General features: G+C 36.9%; 4 protein-coding genes across 7 annotated transcripts; 1 reads left to right on the forward strand and 3 right to left on the reverse strand.

Moving 5' to 3' along the window:
- Positions 1-288: 288 nt before the first annotated feature.
- LOC125609056 (zinc finger BED domain-containing protein DAYSLEEPER-like) lies at positions 289-1,035 on the reverse strand. The gene is made up of 2 exons (XM_048779858.1): positions 600-1,035; positions 289-517 (listed from the first exon to the last, which is right to left on the reverse strand). The coding sequence occupies exons 1-2, from the start codon at positions 841-843 to the stop codon at positions 447-449; spliced, it is 315 nt and encodes a 104-aa protein (XP_048635815.1). The 5' UTR covers positions 844-1,035; the 3' UTR covers positions 289-446.
- A 382-nt stretch (positions 1,036-1,417) lies between these two features.
- LOC106423516 (glycolate oxidase 1) lies at positions 1,418-4,067 on the reverse strand. 3 transcript variants are annotated; one of them, XM_013864288.3, is made up of 12 exons: positions 3,728-4,067; positions 3,455-3,605; positions 3,233-3,357; positions 3,082-3,128; positions 2,912-2,989; positions 2,712-2,836; positions 2,544-2,610; positions 2,369-2,431; positions 2,225-2,294; positions 2,030-2,130; positions 1,845-1,949; positions 1,418-1,756 (listed from the first exon to the last, which is right to left on the reverse strand). In XM_013864288.3, exons 2-12 carry the CDS (start codon positions 3,589-3,591, stop codon positions 1,562-1,564), a joined length of 1,113 nt encoding a protein of 370 aa, XP_013719742.1. In that variant the 5' UTR covers positions 3,592-3,605; positions 3,728-4,067; the 3' UTR covers positions 1,418-1,561. The 3 variants fall into 3 exon arrangements, with proteins under 3 accessions (XP_013719742.1, XP_022575427.1, XP_013719743.2); XM_022719706.2 differs by having other exon boundaries at positions 3,724-3,899; XM_013864289.3 differs by lacking the exon at positions 3,728-4,067 and having other exon boundaries at positions 3,451-3,566.
- LOC106423470 (glycolate oxidase 2-like) lies at positions 1,418-8,167 on the reverse strand. Of its 2 annotated transcripts, XM_022719708.2 has the most exons (14): positions 7,868-8,167; positions 7,590-7,740; positions 7,367-7,491; positions 6,531-6,577; positions 6,299-6,391; positions 6,098-6,222; positions 5,933-5,999; positions 5,741-5,803; positions 5,592-5,661; positions 5,426-5,503; positions 5,218-5,232; positions 5,040-5,062; positions 4,840-4,944; positions 4,376-4,757 (listed from the first exon to the last, which is right to left on the reverse strand). In XM_022719708.2, exons 2-14 carry the CDS (start codon positions 7,724-7,726, stop codon positions 4,545-4,547), a joined length of 1,161 nt encoding a protein of 386 aa, XP_022575429.2. In that variant the 5' UTR covers positions 7,727-7,740; positions 7,868-8,167; the 3' UTR covers positions 4,376-4,544. The 2 variants fall into 2 exon arrangements, 1 of the variants encoding a protein (XP_022575429.2); XR_007339556.1 differs by lacking the exons at positions 4,376-4,757; positions 4,840-4,944 and adding exons at positions 1,418-1,756; positions 1,845-1,949 and having other exon boundaries at positions 5,040-5,503.
- A 1,718-nt stretch (positions 8,168-9,885) lies between these two features.
- On the forward strand, positions 9,886-12,175 carry LOC106423515 (probable sugar phosphate/phosphate translocator At3g14410). Its single transcript, XM_013864287.2, has 7 exons — positions 9,886-10,134; positions 10,315-10,422; positions 10,828-10,862; positions 10,948-11,060; positions 11,143-11,404; positions 11,491-11,759; positions 11,836-12,175. Exons 1-7 carry the CDS (start codon positions 10,033-10,035, stop codon positions 11,961-11,963), a joined length of 1,017 nt encoding a protein of 338 aa, XP_013719741.2. The 5' UTR covers positions 9,886-10,032; the 3' UTR covers positions 11,964-12,175.
- The last annotated feature ends 176 nt before the right edge of the window (positions 12,176-12,351 follow it).

Genomic DNA, 12,351 nt, shown 5'->3' on the forward strand with positions numbered 1-12,351 from the left:
CCGATTTGGTTAATGCCTTCTTCTTCTTCCTCAATGGTGAATCATAGCTTAGAGTTCCAGAGAAGCTTCTGTTAACCCTTTTGAGAGGTGAAACTGTAGTAGGCTTGTCTTTAGGTTCATGTTTGCATGTCAGTTCACGTGAAGCTTCTTCCTCAAGTGTGATCTTTATATACAAGCATTCATACTTCACACCTTTCCTGCGTGATCCCAACATTTCATATGTGTCATGTGTCTAACCGTACATGTTACATGAGTGAACGATGGCAAATCCAAATAATCAAATCCAAGTAATGTAAATGAATACCAAAACAATATCCAACTAATGTAATGTGGCCTCGGTAAAAACCTTATCGGGAAAATCCATTGGGACAAAACCCGACAAGGGAAAAAGAGCGCCACGAAATCCATAATGTAAATAAAATAAAAACACCAGAGCAAAATAAAAATCAAGTTTCTTCTTCTTCAACTTCATCATCAGACCATGGTACTGTCTCTTCTTCACCAACTATTTCACCTTCTGAAATATTAAAAAAAAATCGAAGTTAAGTAGATTTAAAGAACATGACACCCTAAAATATATAATAATGTAAATAATTTACCATGTTCATAAGCTTCGAATCCTTTTAGCCAATTCCTACTACATATCAGAGCTTGCACATTTTTGGGAAGTAGACGGCTCCTGTATTTGTTCAGAACTCTCGAACCGATGCTAAAAGAGGATTCTGAAGCCACTGTTGTGATCGGAATGCTAAGTAGATCACAAGCCATTGCTGGCAAATCACCAAACCTGTGAGTATTATCTTTCCACCAGTCAAGAATATCCAAACTTTCAAAGCTATCCATATCTAGCGCAGGTTCATCCAAATAAGCTTGGAGAGCTGTCTTTCCACTCGCAGCAACACTACTTTTGCGAAACGCAAAAAAATCCTGTAGAGTTTAAAAAAATATTAAAAAAAAATTTGATGGAACATCCAAACTTTCAAAGCTATCCATAACTTATAGCACATGTTCAGAATTAATTAAAAAAAAAAACGAAACAGGAGACTTACACCATAGTTCTTAAATGTTCCTTTCGGTCCTCCACTAACATTTTGTTGATCCATCTTACGAGGCTCTGCCGAAGGTGATGTTGACTTTGATTTTTTGTCGTATGATTCAAACAAAATTTCCAGCTTCAGACGCAAGTTCTTCATTTTTGCATCACATGTACTCATGAATCATACTGATCTTTATGAATCACAAGAAAAGAAACTGATATAATAAATTCGTAGAGTTTAGCGTATTTGTGAGCTCAATCTACTCATAGAGGACGTGATGATATATAATCTCATGGTTTGGTGGTTTTATAATGTGTGTTTTAGTTTTATATGATCTAATAGATACTTGTCGATGTTGTTTACGCAAGAAGAATAGAATGTAGGTAGAAGTAGCCAAATAATATTACAAGAATCACTAGGCATAGTTTGCGATTCGACATAGGGAGAAACAAGTCTTTAGATAGGGTAGCAAAGTAGCAAAGTGTAGCCATCACATTACATGTTCTCTGGTTGTTTTGGTCTCTCTATAACCTGGCCGAAGGGTGTGGAGGGCGTGGAGTGTCCCACTCGGTGGTGATGTGGTTACGGGTGATTTCCTTGAGAGACCTGCAGCCACTCAGTGCCATTGTCAGCTCGAACTCATCACGTAGCATCTGAAGCACTTTTCTGACTCCAGCTTCTCCTTCAGCTGCAAGTGAGAATACCACTGGTCTTCCAATCTGGTGTTGAGAGGGCATTAGAATATAAGTGTTATTATTATCAACGGTTTTAAGCAGCTTTCTGGTAGATTAAAGATACAATGCTTACAAATATCCCGGAGGCTCCAAGAGCAAGTGCCTTGAAAACATCAGTGCCACGGCGAACACCACCATCCAAGAACACAGGGATACGTCCTTGTGTCGCCTTGACAACCTGAACAAAGGACAACAAAGGTGAAGTTGTTGCTGTACATGAGCACACCAATTTGATATTTATAGGCGAGAATGATGTACCTCTTCAAGGGCTGAGATTGTTGCTGGGACATAGTCAAGCTGGCGAGCTCCATGGTTTGACACAATGATCCCTGCTGCTCCAGCTTGAACCGCTATCCTTGCTGTACGGAGGATAACAATAGTTGACTTAGAGTTAGGTATTTTTACTAAACTTAAGTGAAGAAGACACATTTGTTTGTCAGATGGTAAACTCACCATCCTCTCCGGTGATAACACCCTTGACAAGAATCGGCATTTTGGTAATTGTCTGGAGCCACTGGACATCCTGTTTGTGTAAATGAAAGTTAAGAGTTGTGTGTTCGAACTACTCTGTTTGGTGTTTTTATTGGATTCACTTACCTTCCAGCTCAAGGTACGGTCAATTTGACCAGCAACATATGAAGCCAAGCCAGAGTCATTGGCCTGCAGGTTGAAACATAACAAAAGAATCTTTTAACACAACAGGATTGCATAAGACTTATTCTGAGAAGCATGTTCAGACTATAAAGATTAATAGTATCTGATGGATGCTTACCTCGTCCATCTTTCCGAGGTCAAGACCTTCAAAGTTCTTCAGTGTCAGGTTTGGAGGCAAAGTGAATCTGTATAAGAAGACCACACAACACTTTATGCTTTCTAGCTCTGTATCTGCATCTTAAAATCCAATCAACTATGATCACATTTTTAACTGACTTGGCGTTACCTGTTCTTGATATCAGACTCTCTGCGACCTAGCCTTGGGGTGTCTACAGTGAGAGCAATGGCTTTGAACCCTGCCCTCTCGGCTCTTCTCACCAGCTGCTCAACAACATTTCTGTTCTTGTATACCTACTCAGAACAATCATAACGTGTCAAAAAATCAAGTGTGGCCAGGTCTTAAGACAAGTAACTGAGATTACTTACATAGAGCTGGAAAAAACGAATCCCTGGTCCTGTGGAAGCAACTTCCTCGACACTGGAAGTAGCCCATGAAGATAGTGTCTGAAAGCATCATAAAAAAAAAACTCCAAACACCGATAAGTTTATGTATCTTGCTTTAGATTAAAATGTTTAGTAATGACATAATAACATACCATGATGGTACCAGCAGCAGAAGCAGCTCTAGCCGTAGCATATTCTCCTGTTTTAATTTCCATCATACTCGTTAGAGCAAAGCCTTAGTCTCTAGTGATGCTAACACTAATTTCCACTCTCTACGTTATTTTTTTCTACAGAATGTTTTACCTTCAGGGTGAGCCATCTTCTGCATGGCAGTAGGAGCAACCATGATGGGCATGGAGATCTTGAAACCCAAGATGGTTGTTGTCATATCAATCTTGCTCACATCAATCAGAATCCGAGGTCGAAAGCTGTTTAAACATCCCAAAGGTATCAAATCACATATCTTGTTAAACCATTTAACCAAACAAAAAAATATATTGTCTTAAAGAACAGAAGAAAACTAACAGGATCCTAGCGAAAGCGTTTCTGTTCTCTTGAAGAGTCCATTGGTCTTCTGCACCAGAGGCATAGTAGTCGTATACCATCTTAGGCAACTTCTCCTTTGCAATCGCTTCATACTCGGTTACGTTTGTGATCTCCATTTTCAGATGTTAATCTGTCAAAAGAGCAAAAAAAAAGAGGCTTGAGTTAGTTTATCTGTGGTGATATTCAGACAACGTTTTATCCAAACAAGTCCATGAACGCTGTTTGGTACTAAAAACAGAATCTCTCACTCACTTCTGATGAGAACTAAGCTCTCCGGAGAGAATGAAGGTTGTGTGTAGCAAAGAAACCTTATATAATTTTATATATGTCAACGTTTATATGTTGATTATGTTGTGATGGGTTAACTTAGCTTGTGGATTCTGTAAACAGATGAAAAAAACTGTTGGCAATAGAAACTGATATGGATGAGATTCTAAAGGTTAAGAATGAATAAGGAGATACGGACAAAGATCAGATGGAATCTGTGTGTATCTGATTCATTAAGCAACTTTGTGTGCTCCTTAGATTTTCTTTCCTATTATCGCTCCTAATAATTTGTAAGCCATTTGTTTTTTATTCCTCCTTTTTTGTAAGGACGTAATTATCCAAGAGTTGATGAAAGTAAAAAAGCATCCAGAGGAGGAAGAACTTGATTCATGAGCCGAATGATATAAAACAATAGGCCTAGTTATAATATTCAAGCCCAAAAACTTGTCACACCTCTCTGACCCGACCCTCTGCACTATTGATTGAACATAGGCTTTCTGAGAGGTAAGCTCGGGACCTATGTATGTTACCACATTACGTATATCTATGTTCTTGCATTGTATTGTTTTGTGCTCTTTTGCTTTGTGAACCGATCTCTAGTTGTCTCTGTTGTATAAGAAAGAAGAATGGGACTGAAGGTAGAAGTAGCCAAATAGCATAATAGTGAATCTCTAGTCTGTTTTGAGATTTCGATACGGAGAGAAACAAGTTTTTCTTTGATATAAACAGCAGAGTATGAAGCCAAAGTTGACCAAGCAGAAGAATATCAAGAGGTTTAGCCATATTACATAGCTCTCTCTTGTTATTGTTCTCTGGTTTGGTGGTCTCTATATAATTTAGGCAAATGGCGTGGAGTGTCCCACTCGGTGACAATGTGGTTCCGAGTGATCTCACTGAGAGACCTGCATCCACTTAGTGCCATGGTTAGCTCGAACTCATCACGTAACATCTGAAGCACTTTTCTAACTCCAGCTTCTCCTTCAGCAGCAAGTGAGAATACGACTGGTCTTCCAATCTGAGCATACATATAATGTGTTACTACTGTCAATGGTTTCAAGTGATTTTCCTGTAAATGCAAAAATATATATGATGCTTACAAATATTCCGGAAGCTCCTAGTGCAAGTGCCTTGAAGACATCAGTGCCACGTCGAACACCTCCATCTAAGAAGACAGGAACTCGTCCTTGTGTCGCTTTAACAACCTGCACACATGATGGACATTGATGAAATGTTTTAATACATGAGCACTTCTTGAAACAACACAAATTGATGTTTGTAGTTGATGATAGTGATGTACCTCTTCAAGGGCTGAGATTGTTGCTGGGACATGAGGGCTGTTCGTTTGGTTGCCACAGGTATCGGCGGCAGCGTCAACATTCTGCGTCAACTCTTGTTCGTTTCGTTGACGCAGGAAGACGCCGCGTCCGAACGGTTGACGCCGATAAAAACTGCGTTTGCGGCATAAAACCTGCGGCCAATAATGTAATTTACTATTTTACCCTTAACCTAATTAATTATTTACAAAAATTTGCTTCATGTGGCAGCGTCGGCGTCGACCTCAACTTCCTGCGTCTTCTAAACGAACAATAATCTTTGGCAGCGTCAGCGGCAACGTCAGCGTTAGTGTTTGCAAAACGTACAACAACTGTCTTCATTGGCGCTGCTGCCGCCGCCGATGCAAACGCTGCCGCTGACCGGTAACCAAACGAACAGGGTTTGATACAATGATCCCTGCTGCTCCAGCCTGAATCGCTATCCTTGCTGCACGAAGATAATAATAGTTGACCTAGTTAGGTGTCTTTACAAAACTTAAGTGAAAAAGAGATTTGTTTGTCAGATAGTAGCTTACCGTCTTCTCCTGTGAGAACACCCTTAACAAGAATCGGCATGTTGGTGATTGTCTGGAGCCACTGAACATCCTGTTTATGTAGATGAAAGTTAGTGAAATCTGAATCAAGTTTCTGTTTCCAACGAATCTGTTTTGCTATGCCATCTTACCTTCCAGCTCAAGGTACGGTCAATTTGACCACCAGCATAAGAAGCTAAGCCAGAGTCATTGGCCTAGTGGAAACAAAACAAGTTTAGGAACATAATCAGGAAATAAAACCCTTATTCTTCAAGACTTGTTATATGAGTGGTTCATCGCCACTATATAGAGTATAGTACTGGATAGTATTTGATGATGATTACCTCGTCTATCTTTCCATGGTCAAGACCTTCGAAGTTTTTCAATGCAAGGTTTGGAGGCAAAGTGAATCTGCATTAGAAGACCACATGTCGTTACTCACCTACATGTTTGCTTGCGTGTTCAAATCTAATCAACTGTGATCACATTTTAACTGACTTGGCTTTTACCTGTTCTTAATATCAGACTCTCTGCGACCTAACCTTGGGGCGTCTCCAGTGAGCACAATGGCTTTGAACCCTGCCCTCTCAGCTCTTCTCACCAGCTGCTCAACCACTTTCCTGTTCTTGTATACCTACTCGGAACAATCATAATGTGTCAACCAACAAGCGTGGCCACCTTTGTAATAACAAGTGACATAAATTGCTTACTTGTAACTGGAAAAACCGGATCTGGAAAAACTGGATCCCTGGTCCTGTGGAAGCAACTTCTTCAACGCTCGAAGTAGTCCATGAAGATAGTATCTGAAACCATCATGGAAGAAAAGAACACAAACCAGAGGCATGGTTTTATGCATAGATGGTGGATTAAGAAATTTCAAAGACCAAAAACGTTAATAGTCTTGCTTTGTTTGAAACCATTCGTGATAACATAGTAACATACCATGATGGTACCAGCAGCAGATGCAGCTCTAGCCGTAGCATATTCCCCTGCATTACTTTTTATTAAAACAAGCCTCAGTCTTTACCTCCAGTTAATACTCTAAAGCAAGTTTTCACTCTCTACATAACTTGGTTTCTACAAATGTTTCAGAAATAGGTAGGGCTACAAATGTTTCAGAAATAGGTAGGGCTGGTCATTTTACCCAGTACCCGAACCCATATCCAAATCCAAACCAAAATCCGAACCGAAGTAGCAACATACCCGGACGAATATTGAGTTATGAGAGATTCGATACCTGAAACGAATGGATATCCGAAGATAACCGAATATATGTATACTTAATCCTATATTTCTAGTTTGCTTCTCTCATTTTATTCAAAGTATTTATATTGATACTGCACATAGCTCGAGATAAAATAATATACATATGATTGCGGGAAAAAATAATTACTCGTTTAAAATACATGTCAAGCTTCTTGTTTCATGCATTAACAAAAACTGCATCCAAAATCTCAAAACAACAACAAGATTAGTATCGTTCTATTTTCAAAATTTTGTCTTCAGACCTATTAATTATCCAACCTGTGAAAAGTTAGAAATTCAATTAAGTTAATCGTAAAACTTTAAGTACAAGGAACTTGAACAATGAATAATTTGACTTTTTCAAAATCTAAATATGCAAAACCGATCCGAAATAACCAAATCTAAACTAAAAACATCCGAATCCGATCCGATATGTAAAAATATACAAACGGATTCTAGACTCCAATATCGAAAACCCAAAATATCCGATCCAAACGGGTATCCAAACTCCCGTGCCTAGAAATAGGACCGACCTTCTGGGTGAGCCATCTTTTGCATGGCGGTAGGAGCAACCATGATAGGCATGGAGATCTTGAAACCCAAGATGGTTGTTGTCATATCAATCTTGCTCACATCAATCAGAATCCGAGGCCGAAAGCTGTTTAAACATCCCAAAGGTATATATACATATCAAATCACATCTCTTGTGAAAAGTATAGAAAAAGTATATTGTCTTAAAGACAGAAGAAAACTAACAGGATCCTTGCAAAAGAGTTTCTGTTCTCTTGAAGAGTCCATTCGTCCTCCGCACCAGAAGCAAAGTAGTCGTATACCATCTTAGGCAGCTTCTCCTTCGCGATCGCTTCATACTCAGTAACGTTCGTGATCTCCATTTTCAGATGTTAATCTGTCAAAAGAGTAAAAAAAAACAGGGCGGAGTTAGTTATAGGCTTATAGCTGCGGCACTAAACTCCAAAATTTTCAGACACAAATGTCTCTATGTTTGGACTTAGACACATAGCAATCTCACACACCTTGATGGGAATGGAGGTCTCGGCAGAGATGAAGTGTGACTTGAAGAAAAGCTTATGTTATATATCCAAAACGTTATATATTTAGTGAGATCATAAAGTAATTGGGTAACAGTGTAAAAATATGGATGAGAAGCTGGAGGTGAAGAATGGATTAGATGGGATTTGTCGTGTCTAATCCAAAAGATCAGATGGGTCGCACAGTGCCGGTTCCGAAATTTCTGTGATCCAATACGAAATTAAAGATTGAGGTCCTTAAATAATACATAAAAATTTAATCCATAAAAACTTTAAGGTAAAAACAAAAATTACAATATCAGTGAAACTAGTAAAACTTTATGAATTCTTAACATTTAAGACAAACTAGAAGCGCGGGTTATTTTTCAGTTGATAAAAATATATGATATGAATTAGTATTTTAGTCTTCTTATACATTATTATGTTACAAAATTTTATTATGTCAAAAAAAATTATTATTATGTAATTATATTTTTAATCGTTTGATTACTTTTTTTTCAAAAAAAATTATATGGATTGATCAGACTCAGAGCGTCTATTATTTAAAAATAAATTATTTTCAATTAGATAAGAACAATACTTTTATATCAAGTTTGGACCCGTCGTCGAACCAGTAAACACGATGACTTGTACATAAGCTGGGTTAGATTTAATGAAAACTCGTTAATTTAAAGCATGCAAACTTCGAAAAAACCTGCAATCAAGTGTGACCCGGCATTTGGTTTACATGGTAGGAAAAAAATAATCTTCAATAATATTTTAAGAGATGAATGAAACTTCTAATATATAAATGTAATAAAAAATAATTTAACGTAAATATATATAATTTTGTTTTAACAAATGATTTACTAAAGTGTTTTTTTATTAAATTTGATTTTGTAAATATTTAGAATTATATAATGTTAGATGACATGATATAATAATATGTTGTATGATATATGCTTTCGTTTTAATAATTGATATCTAAATATTATATATCCATCTTTGAACATAATATATGATGTAAATAACGTTATTGAATAATAACAATAACATTGGATGATAATAAAAAAATAATTAGAGAAGTGTATCATATAAAATGAAAAATAATAATAGGATTTATTTAAATTATTTATAGTTATTGTAGTTAATGGTAGGATAAAAAATAAAGAGTTTTATATAGATATTATAAATTCTTTTATAAATATTTTTAAAAATATTTTCTTTTAATAATATAAATTTTCAATCGCATCTATAATATATTCTTATCAAAAATCATCATAACAATATATTTAGAATATATTGTCAAATTAAATTAGAGAAATATAAGGTAATTGATTATTGCATAGTTAGAGAAATATAAGATATAGCAAATTAGCTCAATATACTGAAAAGATTGGGATACCATTGAATTGGGGGAAAATGGTAGTGATGGGGGGAAAAAATTGAAGGGAAATAGGGTATAGAGTGCAAATAGGGGGGAAGTTGTGTGTAGGGAGTACAAATACTCTATAAGATAATTGACTATTGCATAGTTAGAGAAATATAAGGTGAGACCAAAAAAATAATTAAGTCTAATGAAAGGGTCCAACAAATTTTCATAGGTAGATTTTTTAAAACTCCTTCCCTTTTAATAGTATAGATAACAATAATGTAAAAAAAATTAGGCCTAAATATTTTTAATAAATCAGAGGTCCCATTCAATTGTTTTATGGGGATGTGTTCAAAGCCGGCACTGGGGTCGTGTCTAATCCAAAAGCAACTTGTGTGTGTTTCCTAAGCTTTTTCTTTCATATTATCGTTCATGGAAAAAACAAATTATTTCCATAAACCAAATTATTTTTTACTAAATGACACTAAAATCATGAAACCATACAATACGGGAAGAGCATCAATGGGCCTTATAATAAGAGCATAAAATATTGGGCTTACGAAAAGCCCATAACACGTGATCCGTCGAGGAGGATAATAAAAATGGGACCCACTTCTTCACACCGTCGCTCCTCTATATAGACGGTGTTGTTTGAGAAGACGGAAAAGTGAAATGCTTTCAGTGAAGGAGAAGAGAGAAGACGAAAAAGGTAAAAGAAAGCAACCAAGTTGAATACACAGAGGCGACAACTCTTCTTTTTCCCGTGATCGAATCGAAGATCATTTAGTAATCGATTACAATGGCGGATCGGAGCAGAGGATTCATGAGAGATGAATTCGTGACCTACGCTTACATTCTTCTCTACATCGCTCTTTCTAGCGGTCAAATCTTCTTCAACAAGGTTTAACCTAAAACCTCACACTACCTCTCTCTCTCTCCATGGATCTGTGTTCTCCACATCGTATTGTATTCGATTTGTGAAGGATTTAGCAACTAATGATTCACACTGATTGTGATTGTGTGAAGAAAAGGTTTGCTTCAGTGAATAACTTTGTATCTGACTTATTACTCTACTGTGCAGTGGGTTTTGTCATCTAAGGAAATAAACTTTCCTTATCCGCTTGGATTTACTTTACTCCACATGATCTTCTCCTCTGTCTTGTGCTTTCTTCTTACCAAAGTTCTCAAGGTAATGTTTCTTCCTTTATTAGTTCATGAGTTAGTAAGAATGCATAAAGTTCAGTTCTACTCCCTCCGTTTCACCAAGGTATAAGTTTTAGAAAAAAAATTTGTTTCACAAAGATAGATTTTTTTTTATGTTTTCTATACAAAAATTGCAAATTTCAGTAAAATTAATTAGATTTATTGAAAGACTATTAGTTAAAAAATATTGAAATTTAATAATTTTTAAAAACGATGCATACATAATCGATCGAACACTACTTGAAAACGGTTCTTCCACTCAAAAACCAAATGTTTCAAATGCTCCTGGAAATTCTTGCTCCCATTGGACCATTTGTATCTTTTCTTAATATGCGTGAAAACTTCGGAGGGAGTAACTTTTTGGTCTTTACTTGTTTATTTCTCCATGAAGATCGTGAAGGTTGAGGAAGGAATGACATTAGAAATGTAAGGAAGAACGAGGAGTTTGAATTTTCAAATTAGTACTCGATCTTTGGTTTAGTTAATGAACAACTCGCTTTTATGTACTCAGATATGTTACATCAGTTATTCCAATAGGTGCCATGTTTGCGATGACCCTCTGGTTAGGAAACACTGCCTACCTCTACATCTCAGTTGCATTTGCCCAGATGTTGAAGGCTATAAGTAAGTGCATGTTGTCTACTTACACCTTAGTAGTGAGCTGGATTGTTGGATACCAATACATTCTTGGATCATATACTTGCAGTGCCTGTTGCTGTGTTTATCCTTGGAGTAGCTGCTGGGCTTGAAATGATGAGCTGCAGGATGCTTTTGATTATGTCTATCATAAGTTTCGGCGTTTTAGTAGCCTCGTATGGGGAGTTGAACATCAACTGGATCGGAGTTGTTTACCAAATGGGTGGTGTCGTTGGAGAAGCATTGAGACTAATCTTCATGGAGATTCTTGTCAAGAGGAAAGGCATCAAGCTAAACCCAATCTCTCTTATGTACTATGTGAGCCCCTGCAGGTAAGTGAAACCCATCTTCTTCAGTCCTCTCGTTATGTAAAAGCCTATGGTGTACTTTATCTTTGCGTGCCTCCTTCTTTTTGCAGTGCTGTTTGCTTGTTTGTGCCGTGGATCTTTCTAGAGAAGTCGAAGATGGATGGGAATGGCCCGTGGAACTTCCATTTCGTAGTGCTGACACTTAACTCCCTCTGTACATTTGCTCTCAACTTGTCGGTTTTCTTGGTGATCTCTCATACGAGTGCTCTTACTATCCGAGTCGCTGGCGTTGTCAAGGATTGGGTGGTTGTTTTGGTCTCAGCTCTTCTCTTTGCCGACACAAAACTCACAGTCATCAATCTTTTTGGTTATGCCATTGGTAAGTCAAAACAAAAAGCTCCTCATATAACCAATTGACTTCTCTTATAACTGGTGCTTTGTCTGTTTACACGCAGCTATTGCCGGTGTGGCAGCTTATAACAACCATAAGCTGAAGAAGGAAGCATCTCGAGTTACCTCCGAAACTCCAGGAGATGGTGAGTCGATACCGTTGGTGTCACTACCTAATACAGAGAGAGGATGATGTAGTTCCTCTCATTCTTGAGGTAATCTTTTATTGTTTTTTTTAATGAAATGTACCTTCCGAATTATATAAACAACTCATACGAATTCAATCTGAAAGGAAAAAAAAAGAGGATCAATCAATCTGTCCAGTTCTCTAATGATTTTTACTCAAAAACAATGTAATTTTTATGTAGTTGATATATGAAAGCCGAACGAATATTTTATCATTCACATAATAAAAAGTATATTTTGTCTAATTTTTTTTCCTTAAGCAAAATTTAATAATTTGTTTCATAATTCAGCTGAAAAATACACGTGTAAAAAAAATAGCGCCACAAGTCGTATGATTATGCTTTGACCTCCTTATTCGCTTTAAATGGGCCTAAAAAGCCCAGTAACAAGATTTC

This window comes from Brassica napus, chromosome A5, assembly GCF_020379485.1.
Source record: "Brassica napus cultivar Da-Ae chromosome A5, Da-Ae, whole genome shotgun sequence".
Classification (NCBI taxonomy): Eukaryota; Viridiplantae; Streptophyta; class Magnoliopsida; order Brassicales; family Brassicaceae; genus Brassica; species Brassica napus.

Excerpts from the sequence above, each read along its gene's own strand:
- LOC106423516 (XM_013864288.3), bottom strand. The coding sequence starts at position 3,591 with ATGGAGATCACAAACGTAACCGAGTATGAAGCGATTGCAAAGGAGAAG. Across the intron at positions 2,837-2,911 it reads TTCGTTTTTTCCAGCTCTAT|GTATACAAGAACAGAAATGT; the intron begins GTAAGTAATCTC and ends TGTTCTGAGTAG. Across the intron at positions 2,131-2,224 it reads TGTTATCACCGGAGAGGATG|CAAGGATAGCGGTTCAAGCT; the intron begins GTGAGTTTACCA and ends TCCTCCGTACAG.
- LOC125609056 (XM_048779858.1), bottom strand. The coding sequence starts at position 843 with ATGGATAGCTTTGAAAGTTTGGATATTCTTGACTGGTGGAAAGATAAT. Across the intron at positions 518-599 it reads ATTCGAAGCTTATGAACATG|AAGGTGAAATAGTTGGTGAA; the intron begins GTAAATTATTTA and ends TTAATATTTCAG.
- LOC106423515 (XM_013864287.2), top strand. The coding sequence starts at position 10,033 with ATGGCGGATCGGAGCAGAGGATTCATGAGAGATGAATTCGTGACCTAC. Across the intron at positions 10,135-10,314 it reads GTCAAATCTTCTTCAACAAG|TGGGTTTTGTCATCTAAGGA; the intron begins GTTTAACCTAAA and ends TCTACTGTGCAG. Across the intron at positions 10,863-10,947 it reads GAAGGAATGACATTAGAAAT|ATATGTTACATCAGTTATTC; the intron begins GTAAGGAAGAAC and ends TTATGTACTCAG.
- LOC106423470 (XM_022719708.2), bottom strand. The coding sequence starts at position 7,726 with ATGGAGATCACGAACGTTACTGAGTATGAAGCGATCGCGAAGGAGAAG. Across the intron at positions 6,392-6,530 it reads CTGCTGCTGGTACCATCATG|ATACTATCTTCATGGACTAC; the intron begins GTATGTTACTAT and ends TGATGGTTTCAG. Across the intron at positions 5,804-5,932 it reads ACCATGGAAAGATAGACGAG|GCCAATGACTCTGGCTTAGC; the intron begins GTAATCATCATC and ends TGTTTCCACTAG.